Source organism: Naegleria fowleri, assembly GCF_008403515.1.
Source record: "Naegleria fowleri strain ATCC 30894 chromosome Unknown tig61, whole genome shotgun sequence".
Lineage (NCBI taxonomy): Eukaryota > Heterolobosea > Eutetramitea > Acrasida > Naegleriidae > Naegleria > Naegleria fowleri.
Genome location: NW_025407993.1, coordinates 412,502 through 428,118, shown reverse-complemented (window position 1 = coordinate 428,118; position 15,617 = coordinate 412,502). Strand labels below are relative to the sequence as shown.

The 15,617-nt window shown below is 37.6% G+C and overlaps 6 protein-coding genes across 6 annotated transcripts in view; 4 read left to right on the top strand and 2 right to left on the bottom strand.

The window, feature by feature from the left end:
* FDP41_008543 (uncharacterized protein) overlaps positions 1 to 24 on the top strand; it is a gene marked incomplete at both ends in the record, with an annotated part of 1,081 nt that extends 1,057 nt beyond the window's left edge. The window contains one exon of the mRNA XM_044712408.1: positions 1 to 24. This exon is cut by the window's left edge and continues 102 nt beyond it. Within this exon, the coding sequence (XP_044558049.1) occupies positions 1 to 24 (24 nt within the window).
* A 1,015-nt stretch (positions 25 to 1,039) lies between these two features.
* Positions 1,040 to 3,605, top strand: FDP41_008542 (uncharacterized protein; the record flags this gene model as incomplete). The annotated part of the gene is made up of 2 exons (XM_044712407.1): positions 1,040 to 1,930; positions 1,995 to 3,605. 2 exons carry the CDS (start codon positions 1,040 to 1,042, stop codon positions 3,603 to 3,605), a joined length of 2,502 nt encoding a protein of 833 aa, XP_044558048.1.
* A 965-nt stretch (positions 3,606 to 4,570) lies between these two features.
* On the top strand, positions 4,571 to 5,607 carry FDP41_008541 (uncharacterized protein; the record flags this gene model as incomplete). The annotated part of the gene is made up of 2 exons (XM_044712406.1): positions 4,571 to 5,069; positions 5,294 to 5,607. The coding sequence occupies 2 exons, from the start codon at positions 4,571 to 4,573 to the stop codon at positions 5,605 to 5,607; spliced, it is 813 nt and encodes a 270-aa protein (XP_044558047.1).
* A 308-nt stretch (positions 5,608 to 5,915) lies between these two features.
* FDP41_008540 (uncharacterized protein) lies at positions 5,916 to 7,754 on the bottom strand (the record flags this gene model as incomplete). The annotated part of the gene is made up of 3 exons (XM_044712405.1): positions 5,916 to 5,995; positions 6,076 to 6,320; positions 6,433 to 7,754. The coding sequence occupies 3 exons, from the start codon at positions 7,752 to 7,754 to the stop codon at positions 5,916 to 5,918; spliced, it is 1,647 nt and encodes a 548-aa protein (XP_044558046.1).
* Positions 7,755 to 7,860: 106 nt separating this feature from the next.
* On the bottom strand, positions 7,861 to 11,328 carry FDP41_008539 (uncharacterized protein; the record flags this gene model as incomplete). Its single annotated transcript, XM_044712403.1, has 1 exon — positions 7,861 to 11,328. One exon carries the CDS (start codon positions 11,326 to 11,328, stop codon positions 7,861 to 7,863), a length of 3,468 nt encoding a protein of 1,155 aa, XP_044558045.1.
* Positions 11,329 to 12,211: 883 nt separating this feature from the next.
* On the top strand, positions 12,212 to 15,535 carry FDP41_008538 (uncharacterized protein; the record flags this gene model as incomplete). Its single annotated transcript, XM_044712402.1, has 1 exon — positions 12,212 to 15,535. One exon carries the CDS (start codon positions 12,212 to 12,214, stop codon positions 15,533 to 15,535), a length of 3,324 nt encoding a protein of 1,107 aa, XP_044558044.1.
* Between the last annotated feature and the right edge of the window lie 82 nt (positions 15,536 to 15,617).

Below are 15,617 nucleotides of genomic sequence, written 5' to 3'. Positions count from 1 at the left end.
TTTGGCAGGTCTTTCAAGTCTTAATAAGGACTATGGACAAGAAGAAGTGTGTGAATTATTGTTATGGCACTATTTGTTATGTCCTTTCACTCTTTCATTATTTTCGACATGGTTTTTATCCTTATCTTGTCAATTTTTGGATGAAAAGAGTGCTGCGAAACTTTGTCGTGTTTAATAATATTGAAAAGACAAGTATGATGAGGAGAACAGAAAAGACATGAATGTGGCCACATCACTTAAATGTTGAGAAATTCTCAAGTCAAGAGAGAGAGAACGTTCTATGCTATTCCTTTTTAGATCCAACACTTGTCATTGTCTCTCCTTAGAGAGAATCTAAATCTCTTGCAAGATGTAAGGAGTGAGTGAGTGGATGACCATTGCCCAATAAAAGCAAGTGAACATCATTTCACACCACCTATTTAGCTCGAATATGTCATCCAAATGCCAACCTTCAAAAAACTGTCGTCCCAATAAAAATACATTTTTGGATTAATAAAAAAAATCCATAAAGTTGTGATAGTTCCCGCCTGATTTCTGTTAAAAATTGATCGATTTAAAAAATAGAGAAAGTGATTGACTGCATTGCAGCACACACCATTCATCATCATTCACCTTCACTTTCATCATCATTCACTGGCTGTTGTGTTTTTGTTCTCGGAATTGGAAATTAAAACGTTTTTGCGTTATTGGTACATAGTGTTGGGGTGGAATCATTCCCAAATTGACGCGAATTCGTTCAGTTTGAAATTAATTTGCTCCAATTCAATTCGTGGAAATTGTTTTTAAAAAACGTTTATTATTTACAATCATCATTAGAGAATTTCTAATTCCGATTTTCTATCATCCTTTTACCATCATCATCAGTAAGTAAATACAAGCTGGGGCCAACTACTAGTTGTAGGGTATACAAACATGCTTTAGAGCCATTCTAACCAACGTCATGTTACAGCCTCATACGTTCCGATTTTTCAAGTGCAGGATAACGCTCCTTGTTGCTCTTTTTCTTCTCGTTTCAAATACTGTGGTGCACACCATTGCAATGGTTTCCACTCAGCAACCGTCGGTCCTACATCAAAACATGTTGGCCAGTTTTGGTGAATTGAATCGAAGGTTGCAATTACCTCACGGAGATGGAATTGTTGGAATTGAGTGCTTTCATGAAGAGGACGCCTCAGTTTTCTCACACAAAGAAGTGTATGATACGAGCACAAGTAGTAATGAAAACAACAACCCTCATCATGAGGAAACGAAATTTCAAACGGTGATCGCGATCCATACAGTGAAAAATAGAATTATCACTCTCTCGAAAACGATTCGTCATGACGAAAGAAATGACGACGAATCTTTGTGGCATGTGAAAATGTATGAACAAATGAAAGAGTGGAGTGATAGAGAAGAAAAGAGTATTAAAGCAATATTTAAGCGAAAATTAGACAAATTAGATCATTTGGATGAAAACTCGTCAGATACAAAACAAAAAAAGAGTGGTAGCCGATATTTAGTTAAAATGGTCTCACCCCTCACTGTCAAAAATGTTGTCACACCCACAGCATCCAAGTTTGGAAGAGAAGTTGGACCATTATTTATTATTGATAAATTGCTAGATGATTTTTTAATATGGACCAGCAATCATGAAGAGCCTTCTTCAAGAATTCCAATTTTTAATGAGACAATTTCCACCTTATTTAAGGGAAATATTGCAGATTTTCAATTTAATGGCAATTTAGCCGTGTGGCTAACCACTTTCGGCCATGTATATTACTCTTTCATTAATTTTGAACAATTTTTACAACCCTCCACACAACAATGTGAAATTTATAAGGCCATGTATAATAATAGAGAGTTTAAAGCAAGGAAAATAGCACTAGGTGCTGACCATTTATTAGTTATTGGAACACCAGATAATGCGCTGTATTCATTGGGTGGAAATGTAAGTATCAATCACAACCATTTCATGAAAAAATTTTGGAATGTCTGATCGACAAAAAACACAGGACTATGGTCAAGCTGGTCTCTCACAAAGTCATGAAATTGTGCTTTCACTCACACGAGTGGATGGAATTAAGGGGAAAATCAAAGATGTTTCCGTTGGAAAGTATTTCTCTATTGTATTGACCGATGACCATCAAATTTTCACATTTGGAATTAACGAAAATGGGCAAGTAGCACTCAATCCCTCATCCACATCTAAGAGTCATATCCCAACTCCTATCACTCCCAAATTATTTGGCGACGAGAAGATTGTCACCATTACCACAGGAAGTGCTCATACTGCAGTTTTGACAGAGAGCGGATCAATTTTTACATGGGGAAGCAATTCACACAAGCAATTATTACACAATTCGACACATTCTCACATTCCTAGTATGATCTTTTCGAATGTTCGTGAAAAGTTTAAATTATCAACCACTCTGCAACAAGTTTTTGCATGTGGAAATTCTTTATTTTTATTATTGCGAGATTTTAAGGTTGACGAGGATGAACCAATTATGTCCACCACAAATTTGCCACTCGTCGATTTGAATATCATAAATGCGACTAATTCGTCTCCATCAAAAACACTAGCTCACAATGACTCTGCGACTAATATTTTTCAAAACTATTCAGAAACGAACAAGTACATTATGGACAACTTTGAATTTATTGAACAAGTGGGAAGTGGATCTGAAGGCCTCATTCACAAATACAAGTGCAAAAAAACACAAGAACATGTTGTCATCAAGCACATGAAGGTTTCAGAAAATGAAAAAGGCAGTTTTCAAGCTCATATTGAACAAGTTCGAAAACTCAATCACAAACATTTGGTTCCGTACTTGGAAGCTTTTTGTGATGAGAATGAAGAAAAATCTGAAGCGTCTTATTGTCACATTGTCATGCCCTACTATTACCAAGATTTATCAGATCTTATCTTTTATCATTCGGATATGGAACATGACTCAACGACCATCATTGATGTTTATGAAATTGCTTATCAAATTTCGGAAGGTATTGATTATTTACATCAGCTCGATTTGGTACATCGAGATATTAAGGTCGAAAATATTTTGATTGAATCGTGTGGAGGAAGGCATAAATTTGCCAAAATCACAGACTATGGATTTATGACGAATATCCACCAGGTGCATTCCACACATTCTGTAACTACGGAAGGCGATCGAGTTGTATCATCATCCTCTTTGAACAATAATCTCGTAGACAGTTTTAACAAGAAGAGATCAGCCATGTATATTGGTAGTTTACCAACAGTAGCACCAGAAATCAAAACCAAGAGTCACCTTTCTAGAGAGAGTCTCAAAGCAACGGATAGTTTCTCATTTGGAGTCTTGCTTTATCAATTACTTACATTCCAATCAAAAGTTACAATAGATGGTGTTGAACAATACATTTCTGATGCACTGTTGCATGACGAAAGGGCAACACATCAAGAAATTTCCAAACAACTTTCCTTGAAAGCATATCCCAAGTTGTGTATCGATTTGGTATTGAATTTGTTGCAGAAAGATTGGACAAAACGCCCAACCATGCGACAAGTGAAAAATGTTTTGGATTTTCTTACACGAGGAGAGACGTGGTCCTTTTTTCAAAGCTGTTTAAGAGATTTTTAGAAGGTTCATGACACCTTAAAGAAATTAAAATGGAACTTTAGAAGGTTCAATAGTTGTGACCAGTACTGGCAGCAGGTTGAGAGGTTCTTCAGTGTTGTTGTTTTATTGTCAATGTATCTGTCTCTATAGAACTTTCGTTTGGGTTTCATTTAATCCTACTCTCTACTACTGAAAGGTTCAAATGACATTTCACACACCTTGTATGGAGAGGGTGATCTCGATCACCAACAAAAAAAAGAGTTCAAATAACATTTCACACAAGAAGATGAGGACCTCTCCGAAAGAGATTCAAGAAAGATTCAAGAGACATGTCACCACGAAAATCCTCAAGCAATATCATCCGTAACAACAACAACAACAACACCCACGACAGAACTTCTTCGGGTTTGGTCAAGGTTTTTGGAGTAAATCCATTCCATGGCAAGGGCGGTTGATCAAAAGTTCTACTCCGAAGGAACAAGTGAAGAATGAAACGTCGTCCGTCATTATCGATGTTCACAACACATTCTCCAAAATTGATTTGTTTGAATTTTTAACTCGATGATTTCATTATCCAATTTGACATTTCTCATGATTTTTGCATCCTTTTGACTCACCTCGGATGTGTCTATTCTTTTGGAAAGAACATTTGTGGTGTCCTTGGAGTGGGAGACAAGTTCCGACTGCTGTGAAATTTCCTGATTTACATGTAGAGGATGACAAAATTGTAAATTTCCAATGTGGTGAAAAGCATGTCTTGTTTCTCTCCCAACAGGGACGTGTCTTTTCGTGTGGTTCCAATGCATTTGGACAATTGGCACATCTTCTCAAAAAAGAAATTCATTCACCAGAGGAAATTTCCACCAAATATTTCGATTTGACTCGTATTTGTAAGATTTTCGTTGGACCTTACCAATCGTTTTTCATTTCAGAACGCAACTCGGTCTATTCGTGTGGAAAAAACGATACCGATCAATTATTTTGCCATGACATGGCACTCGATGATTACTTTAAAAGAATTTTTAAAGGAACCCACCAATATTTCGAGCAGAATTGCAAAATTTTCGAAAGGCATTCCTCGTGTCAAGACGATCGTTGGTGGCGATCTCAATACTGCTTTCTTATTAGAAGATGGTACTCTTTTAGTTTCTTCAGCCATTGTCGTCTATGAATACGATCAGGATCGTCCCATTGCTGAACCATGTTATCAAATCTTTCATTATCACAATCCCATTTTCATGCATCATGTGAAAAAGGTGATCTTTTCCAAGTATAACATTTTGATCTTGTTGGAGGAGGGTTCTTGTTTGGTGTGTGGAGGAGGTGAAATGTTGGGTCTTCATGAAGACAGACAAGTTCAAGATTTTCAGAAAATTTCATTGGAAGAAAATGACGAACGTGTGGAAGATGTCATTGTGGGACATTTTCACGTCATTTTAAAAAGTTCGAAACGAAGATTGTATTCTTTTGGTTGTAACAGGTTTGGTGAGTTGGAGAGTAGGATAAATCTTCTTGATGGAATAATGACAGGTCATCTTCGAGTGAGGATAACACAACCACATGTTTTACAATTTGAATGTCGTACGAATACTTTGGCCTATACAAATTATTTCCATGAAGTGAAAAACAACCATTCTTCTTCCTTTCATGTCTCTCTTCCATTAGTGAAGAGGATTTCACTGAATTCGCATTCTCTTCTCACCAATCAGGAATTTCTTCAAATTTTGAACAAAATTCCGTCCAAGGAGAGGATGATCAATCTCGTAGTTCGTTCTCAACACCCCATGAGAATGATGAAATGTCTTACACCTCGTACATGTTTGATCGATTCCTTAAAAGAATCAAAAATAATTCTCAAAATGGAAACATTTCGTATGATTTGGTCACCTGTGTGTTTCTTTTGAATGGCATTTCAGATATTGGAACTCCTTTCAAAGCATTTATTTTCAATCCATCTTACACCAGAACATTCACTACCTATTTTGGAAAAGAAGTTTCAATACTTGAATTATCCTTCAACTGACACGCGTAGTAATAATTTGCCAATATTTGATTGTAAATTGTTATTAGAGTTTTTCGCAGAAACATTTCCTAATATTCAAGAATTGTTGCTTTTCCAACGAGCGGGTAAGCTTGGGTTTCTTCCGAATTGGATTCAGAGGCAGATGACAAATCAGCCATTCCCTTATTGAGAATTTCACTTCTTTTCATTCTCGAATGATTTCATTCAATTTGTCACTCACAAGTTGAGTGGCTCGATCGAGACCAGTCCATTTTGAAAGGAATGGACGAGGATTCTGAACAAGGATTCTTTAACCAATGATATCTGGGTTAAATAAACACGAATTCGAGAGATTTTCTGAAATTTCTTCCTTCCATATTGACTTGATCGAAAATGGAAAAGTCCAAACCTGTGATGATTGTTCATATCATTAATTTGTCACAACCACCGATTGAATCCATATCTTCGAAAACACACACAACTACTTACCAAATCCAGCCTTTCCTAAAACATCCAAAGTAATATCTGACAAATCACCGTTCGAGTCAAGGATAAGGCACAAAATATGAGAAAGACAATCACGACAAGTCCCAAAGCCAAAAGCAATTTCATAGAGTGGCATGTTGAAGTCTTTGTTATTCTGTTGATGATGTGAGTCTTTGCAACCGTTGCTTTGTGTTTGTTTTTTGTGTTGAATCATATCTCTGGTCAGCAGCAGAGCATGAGAACTACGACTTTGTGAATATGAAAATGATACATAGAATTCTATGGTTATTTCTCCTTCTAATAAAGAAAACAATAGTGGGTATATTTTCTACAATGTTGGCGTTCAATACATCCATCTACAGCCTAAATCGACTCAAAAACGAGAACAAGACCTCAGCGGTATGAGAGGGATCATCTTCCTGAATGCAATGTCCAGTCTTGTTGAGAACTTTCATTTGGAATTTGCCTTGCATTTGAGCAATGGTTAATTCTTTATCCAAAATGTCTGTTGAGGTGATCATGAGCAATTTCATTCCTCGTACTGAAAGGAATAATTTTGACATGTTTGTAAACCAGTCCGCCCAATATGGTTCACTCTGTTCCAATGCTGTTCTCCATGTGTAATACTGTAATTCAGAATTATTTTCATCACGAATTGCTTCAAGTTGAGAAGGAATACTAATCACAGCACTCTGAATATTGTTGACAATGCCATTTTGAACAGACCACTTGATTGCTGATTCCATGTTTTTAAACTTTTTAGGCCTCGATTCCAGAAATCGTTTTGTGTTGGGAAGACTTGAGAGAGCACTTCCCTCAACCATGTCAATAACAATCACTCCTCGAGCAGCCATAATGGAATCAAGTGGGCGTCCAGCTTTTTTCTGTTCATCTTCCATCTGATCCATTTTGACTGCAACTCTGACAGCAATTGCTCCACCCAAGCTGTGACCAATCAAAACAAAATCTCTCTTTTTTCCTTGGTACACTCGTTGTAAGACCGAGATAATATCATCGACAAGAGTCTCAATACTTAAATCCAAATCATTTGAGCTTGCACGACTAGCTCCGTGACCTCTCAAATCAATTGCACAATATTCATAATCATCGAGTGCATCTGTCAAAGAATTATTATTATTATTATTACCCATTTCCATTGGAGTAGGAGGTGATCTTAGGAAATTAATATTTTGCACATTTCCCCCAGTTTTAACAACAAATTGTTGCAAATGTTTAATACAAAGAGCCCAAGACAATGAAGTGAAACCTGCTCCATGAATAAAAACCAGTACAGTATCCGATTTGTTTTTCTTTCCTAGAATTGAATGGTTCATTGATGTGCTCGAGATTGTGGATGGCTCCGATGTCGGAAGTATCGTTCGTGCATGTTGCTTCTTTGAAGAATTTATGTTATGATTGATTGTATACACTCTAAATATTCCTCTCTCTTCCAAATGAACGTCGTGTTGTTCAAAATATGCTGAGTAATCCAACACCGGTTTGAAGGCTTCAAGATCTTGCTCGGAAGTGGAAGGAGATTTCGAATTGGGAGATCTTTGGGGTGATCTTGAGGAAGTTCTCGACATCATCACGGATGATGGAGGTCCCATATTTGAATTTTCTTGATGTTGATTCACTTCCGATGATGATGAAAGCTTTTTGACGAATAAATCACGTTGCATTTTTTTGTTGGTTTTTTCTTGTCCAATTCTTATCCATAAAGGAAGTATATCTAAGAGACAGTGCACAAATAATAATTTCTTTTTTTTCAATTATTATATAATATTATTACAAATAATTCATGCCATGGTTAGTAGGAGCTAAATTTCTTGGAGAGGAAACGAGTGAAGGTTGTCTTGTTAGAGATGTGGAGAAGGGATAGAGTGAATGAGCGGATGGTTGTTGAAAGTTATGAAAGGTCTGTGTGGGTTGAGTGGGTTGTAAGGCAGGTGCATTTCGAAGAGTGTTGCTGGAGTTGATGTTACTGCTTCGTGATAAGGCATGTTTTGAGTGATCAAATAAATAGTGTGGTGGTTGCTGTTGTTGTGACACAAGGTCTTCGTATTTCACATACACGAGTTCTTTCTTATCGACGTCATATCTCCAATTTCCTTTCGTAATGTCTTGGATGTGCTTATTAAGATGTTCAATTTTCTGCATCAGCGCAATGTTTTCGTTTGAGAGTTTCACAATGGATTGAGATTGGTCTTGTATTAAACGTTCTCTATGCAAGCGCTCCTCGTCATGATTCTTGAGTAGAGTTGATATTTTATCTTCCACGTTCACCAGTTGAGTTTTAAGCAATTCCTCCTTCTTAACAAATGATTCTTTTAGATAGTTCACGAAACGAGCTAATTTTTCATATTCAGTCTCAAATGAGTCCTTTTTCTTTGGACTTAAATAAGAAAGATGTGGCGTTTTGGGAGCCTCGAGTAACTTGTTGAGAGAGTCAAGACTTTCAGGAAAAAGATGATGCTTAACGATATAATGCTCGTTCTGTTTCAATTCAAATTTTGAGACGTGGTGTGGAGCAAGCATTAGTGAAGCTTTTCGGAAAATGTCTGTATACACAGGTAATAAATGATCATCAATAGAAAAGCCAACTCTCGATTTCATCTTTTTCAAAATTTCCATGTCTTCTGTTGACAAGTCTTGCGCATTCTTTGGATTTAGGGAATAATCATCAATTTTTGGAATCTTTTTCTTGGGCTTGGGAAGGAGATCTGTTTTGGGTGTGTTAGAATTTTCATTTGCGTTCAGCCGAACTTTCTTTTTTGTTACGCTACTCTTATTGAGTGACCTCTCTGTCGAAAGCTGTGCATATGAAGAATCGGTTCGTTGAGTATCAGAGACATTCTCTTCTTTAACCACCTCAGTATCATATTTTGTTTCAAATTTGTTCTTAGGTAATTCGAGTCGTGGTAATTTGACACCAGGCGTTGTGTTGTTGACAACAATGGGAGATGTGGGTTTTGAGCTGTGCACAGAGTGAGATTGTTTCGACGATGTGATAGTTCTGGCTGATGGTAATTCTTCGCTGGCATGCGAGTTTGTGTTCTGAGGTCGTTTTTCATCCTTCGAAGAGCCATTTCGATCAATCTTTGGTAAAAACGATGATTTCTTATTGCTATTTCCTGAGTCATGGCTTTGTTCAGATGGAGGTCCAGGTATCATTGGATGCGAGCTTCTATTAGAGGAAGCATTGGAAGGTGGTTTTTCCAATAACCTACGGTTGGCCGAGGACTTGCTTGCTTGAGAGCGAGAGGTGGAAGGTGTTGAATGCTTCTGAGGCTGTTGTGAAGATGCATGTTGATCATTGGATTGAAATTTTTGTGAGTTAGAGTTAGCATTGTTTAAGGGAGGCGGTGGTGTTTCAGTTTTGGTTCTTTCCGATTGACGAGAGGATGTGGTCGATGATGATGGTTGTTGTTTTGGCTGAAATTGCTCCATCATGTCAATGGAATTTAGAGTTAACTCCTCTTGATGTGTTTCTTGAGGTGTTTCTTGAGGTGTTTCCTGAGTAACAGTAGGTGTTGTTGTTGTTGTTGCTCTTTCCTGTTGTTCTTCAAGTGGAGTTTTTTCTTGCTCACTACTGCTCGCTGTCCCCTCGACGATTGTATCGATATTGGATTGTGTTTCGTTTGATTTCTCTTGAATTACGGGAGGGGATGGGTCACGACTCTGAATAATTACAACCTTTGAGTCTGATTCTTGGCTTTGAGTGGGAAAAGCAGTTGAAACAATCACATTGCTGCTGTCCAAAGAAGTTTCAATGGTACTACTATTTTTGTCAGCAGTGAAATGTGCTTCCTTAATTTCAATCTTTTCTTTGGGAGTGTTCGACGCCTGATTCAGATTCCTTGTTGACAAACCCTTCTTGAGATTTTTCACAGAGGACCGTGCTGCCTCAACAAACTTTTTTCTGAGGTACGAGGAAGATTTTTCTCGGGATAGACCAGGTTTCGGTGAAACACTGGCATTATTGTTTGCATTTTGTACGTTCAATGAGCTTCGTGATGGAGACGGCCGAAGTACCGGTTTTGCAGCTTCGAGTTTGTTTGTCGACTCTGTGTTGTTTGTTGGTGCTGTTTCTGCAACAGATAGTGGATTGTTGTCAACGGGAATGGGACCCGAAATCGCTTTTGTTTGACATCCAACATCCCATACCTGAGGCTTTGCCATACAACCTTGCTCTCGATAGTGAGAGCTGAGTTGTTTCATTAGTATGGCTTGATCGATAAAAATACTGGACTCATCTGCTTGGGTTGCCCTATCGCATGTCACTGGATCAAATTGAGATTTGGTGAGAATAGCTTCTTTCAGAGCTTTCACTTTGGAGTGGAAATCAAAAGGTTGACAGATTTTTAGGGTTTTCACGAGGTTCATGTACTCCTCTCTATAAACATCATGTGTGGAATAGGTCGAGAGTCTTTTGCTTATATCAAAATATTTTCCATACGAATAATACAAGTTGTCCATGTAATTTTTGAACTCTCTTTTTAAAAAAGCCTCTACAAAATTTGCTAACTCTGTTTTAAAATTGTGAATCTCTGCTCTGTATTTGTAATCTTGCTTGTCGAGCTCGTTCTTGATTCTCACCTCTACAGAAACGAATTCTCTGTTTGTAAGCTCCTCACACTTTTCTTGTAAATGCTTGAATTGCTCCATATTGAATTTTCGTAATTGATCTAAATGTGACTCGTATTTCTTTTTCATTTGAGATTCGTTCGTAATATGCTTTTCAACAAGTGTTTCAATTTCATTCCTTAAAATATTTATATAATTTTTAGTGTCTTGAGATAGAACTTTATCCCAATCAGTTTCAGTTTGGCAAAGCTTGTTGTGAGTTACTTTTTGAAATGTAAAAGGTTGGGTCTTATCTCTCAACTTTTCTTGCAGCAAATCAAATTCACTGATAATCTTATTGTAATAGCTTTGCCGATTTTTCGAAAAATCCTTAATCCATCCACTGTCATCTTCTTCTTCAATCGCTTCTTCTTCATTATTATTATTAATTGGAGTATCTTCATTCAAAGTATTGACTACTTTCTCATCGGAAGAAGTAAGAATTGAAGAATCTTGAGGTTCTTTATCATTATTATGTTGATCATTATTATGTTCATTGAGTTTGGCTTTTTGTTTTGCTAATTGTCTCCGCAATGAAAAATTTGAGGAGATGGTTGATGTATTGATCTCACCGTTTGCCTCATCCTCTTCATCATCATCAACAAACAAGGCCCTAGATTCTTTCAACATTTCCTAGGAGAGGGGAAGAGACCGAGTGTGGCCGATCAATGCTTGTATGGCCTTTGGTCTTTTTTTTTCGTTGTTTTTTTCAACCGATTTTTTAGGCGGGTTTGTAACTTCATCACTTCTTAATCGCAATTCCTCGATACCTTCCACCAATCAGATATTAATATAGATCAGTTTTAACCCACTTGGACACCACCAACTCTTTAAAAAGGTTGAGAAGAGAGAATTGCAGAGTGACATCACCAATTCCTCTCGAGTTGAAAATTCAATCAACAACCAAAACACGTACTCCATGATGAGGAAACTTCATTCGGAAGTTTCGAACCGAAAATCTTTTTGATGAAGATCAATCAAAAAAAACTTCGGCATTGGTTGTTGTTTTGACTGAAACCAGCCATTGTTGTTAGTCGTCTGGAAGCAAAATTTTCATAGTCCAACCTCCCTCCAATACATAATAACTGATCTCTCTCGGAGCGGCCAATTATTACTCTGCAAAGATCTTCATTGATTTTTGTGTTTCATTTTGCGCAGAAAGTGAGCTTCTAATAATAACAAGCAGCAACTGAATATCACCACCATCAAAAAATATTGTTGTGTGTGTTTTGTTGTTCCTCGCTCGGGAAGGCTTACCCAATCCTCCACAACAAAAACGACCACCATTTTACGTGTACATAGCTTCTCTTCTGTACATTTGATTGTACTATTCGGAAAACACAAGTACAAACAAACGAGCAATTGTAATATTCACTCTCACACACATAGCGGATCTACAACAACAACGAATCACTTACTTTATGAATGTTGAAATCGTAAAACAATAGTAATCATCATCATCACCATCAACACGAAATATTGATATCATCCACATCGTTGTACTTGTGCTCCCATGTCTACCTCCAGAAATCACAAATTGTCCACTTCCTCTTCTTCACCAAGCACAACACTTTCCAATTCTCCACAACATGTATCATCATGTACTTACAACAACATCCCTACATCAGCAACACCCTCCTCTAAACCTTCATCACCATCATTGCCATTCAGTAGAAAGATCTCCTTTCCTTCTACTTTCAAAAGGCAAAATTCCATCTCAAAGCCAACCACACTTCTGAATCATGAAGACTATGTCACCTCGAGCTCCCAACATTCCACGAGCTCCTCGTTCGCGAGCCTCGATGTTCTGAACAATTCTGCTGCTACTGGTGTGAATAGTAACTATTCAATGAAATTCGGAAACTCCTCCTTTTCTTCTACCTCCATCACCAGCAACGAAAGCAACGGCACTTCATCCTCTTGTCCAAGTAATCAGATCTACTCCTCTTCCGCCTGTAAAATATCTCCTATCGAATACGACAATCCTGATACAAGCTCTAAATATTCTGACACTTCCAAGGGTAGCGCTGATTTAAGTGGAAAACCACATTATGAACAATTAAAACATCAACATGGTGTATCTCAAAAGAAATCCTCTCAGCTAAGCCCAATCCATGAAGGAATTGTGCATCAAATGTATGACTATTTACAAACTTCCCAACAAGCAAACTCGAAACTAAAAAACATTCCTCATAAACCAAGACCAACAACAAAATTTTCATTTAGTCACAGACATGACGAGGAGGATGAGGAAGAACATGATGACATGCTGGATATTCTGAGCTCAACATTACCCACCAAAGCAAATTTAATGAAATCCAATCCTTCAAGCAAGAGAGTTCTTGGGACGATAGCCGATGATTGGAAATTTAAAAAATCATATACAAGCTCAGAAGATGAAGAGGATTCCCAACATGGTGACTCTGCCTCAGACGAAGAAAATATGAGCAAAAATTCATCAAGCAAATCGTATCAACCAACCTCAGAGTTTCAAAAACTGAAAAAATCCAATACTACCAATGCAAAGAATCGTTGGTTTAAATTTAAATCCAACATTGATGATGAAGAGGAGGATGATAATTCTGAACATGACGATTCAGCCAGTGATAACAACAATAGCGATACAACAAGCAGCACTACTGATGATGAAGAGGAGACGTCTTTTAACGACAAGGAAACTATTTCTATGCCTTTGACATTCGACACTTCTCTACAGAAAGATACAGATTTTAATGAGGATTTTCCTGTTGTAGAAAATAGTTTAATGTCATTGGACAATTTGGATAAGCGTGAAATGTTGACTCTTTTTTTGTTACAACATGTCTCAAGACAATACAATCCAGATCCAAACTTTTTTATTTCTCTTCTGAGAAGGCTTCACAAAGAAGGATATTTGACAGATACAAGATTTTTGGACCAAAAGTTTTTAAAGCAAACATGTAAACACTTTATGAAGGATGTTGTAGAGAATTGGCCAATCGCCTTTGTAGATAATAGTGATCACACTGTGAGAACGTCACCTCGTGCAAAAACAACGGAGAGTTTTTCATCGTCATCATCACGACTCAAACATGCAGGTGGTTTGTCGAGGTCTGAAAGTTATCATTCATTTCTCTCGACGGCTGGCCATGAAAATATGAGCAAACAGCCTGCAACTTTACTGACATCACTTCCACTATTTGATCCATTATTTTTCAGTCCAAGCAGGTACAAGTCAGATTTTCATCACAAACAACGTATTGGACGCGGAGCATTTGGAGTTGTGTTTGTTTGTAAGCACAAGATCGATGGGCACTATTATGCTATTAAGAAAATTAAATTTTCATTTAGGGATAAGAGTGAACTGAAAGAAGTTTATGGACAAGTGATTAGAGAGGTACGAGCATTGGCAGCCCTAGATCATCCTAGAATTGTTCGCTATAACCAAGCATGGTTCGAGCCAAATCGAAATGGCATGCATGATGACGAAATTCCACACAACACAGAATTTGAGGATGCAGAGGAATCTATTGGTACCAGAACGAATCATGATCGATCCGTTAGTGCCAATTTACAGACTTCAGAGAGTTCAAAAAATTTTGAACATACTTCAAGAGACAATGACTTCTCGAGTGGATTTGGTACTCCCAAAAGTCCTCTTTCGTATGACATGGATTCGAAACAGATTGCGAAAGATTATCCAAACACTATTTCATTTGAAAGCTCAGAAAGTGGAAATCTTGTACCCACCTCTCAACCAACTCTTGGTGTTGGCAATATTGAATATTCTTACAGCTCACCTCCAAACAATATGAGCTATCTTGAATTTGCTTTGGAGCAAAAGAGAGAACCTTATGACACTCATTTACTGAACACCTTACGAGACATGTTTAACCCTAAAAATCAGAAATTTGAAATGGTGTTGTTTATTCAAATGCAATTGTGCAATCCACATACATTAGAAGATTGGTTGTGGTCACCAGAACGATCTCAAGAAAAGAAACTCGACCATGCCGAAGCACTCAACTTTTTCAGCCAAATTTGTGACGGCATTAAGCACGTGCATTCCCGTGGTGTGATTCATAGAGATTTGAAACCCTCAAACATATTTTTAACCTCAGATAATACGATCAAAATTGGTGATTTTGGCTTGGCAAAGTATTGCCTGGAAACGTTGAATCATACGAGAGCTAATGCAGAGCAACATGATGCCACAACATCAACTACCGACGCGCCAACACCTCATCGAAATAACAACCATGTGAATATGAACACTTCTATTATTTCAAGTTATGGAGCTCCAATGAGTCCCACTCATGCCATCGATCACACCGTGGGTGTTGGAACCTATTTTTATGCAAGTCCAGAACAACTCTCTCATTCGCAATACAATGAGAAGGCGGACATATATTCATTGGGTGTAATTTTATTCGAATTATTGCACCCATTTGGCACCAAGTCGGAAAGAGCCTTTGTGTTAAAAGATTTAAAGAACGGAATCATACCAGAAAGTATGTGTACAAAATTTCCAGAGGAGATGGCCATCGTGAAGCAATGCATCGATGAGAATCCAGATAAAAGGCCAACCGCAGCCGAAATATTTGACAGAATTACACTTTTGACCAAGAAGATCAATATCAAAAAGTCAATCAAATCTCTCAATCCTCCACACCTCGAACGAAAATCATCGTTTGGTAATAGTTCATCTTTTATCACAACCGATCTATTGAAAGAAAAGAATCGTGTCATTGAGGAACAACAAAAAGAAATCGAACGCTTAAAGCAGCTTTTGCAACAACAACAAGTATCTTCGTCGACATCAGTGACAACTGTGGACAAGTCTGTGGGTGATGAATGAGGATGTTCTTAATAAAGTTGAAGATTTTTCGCTCACACTATGTTCATCATGAAGAGATCTCTCTGACAGTGTGGGAAGACCC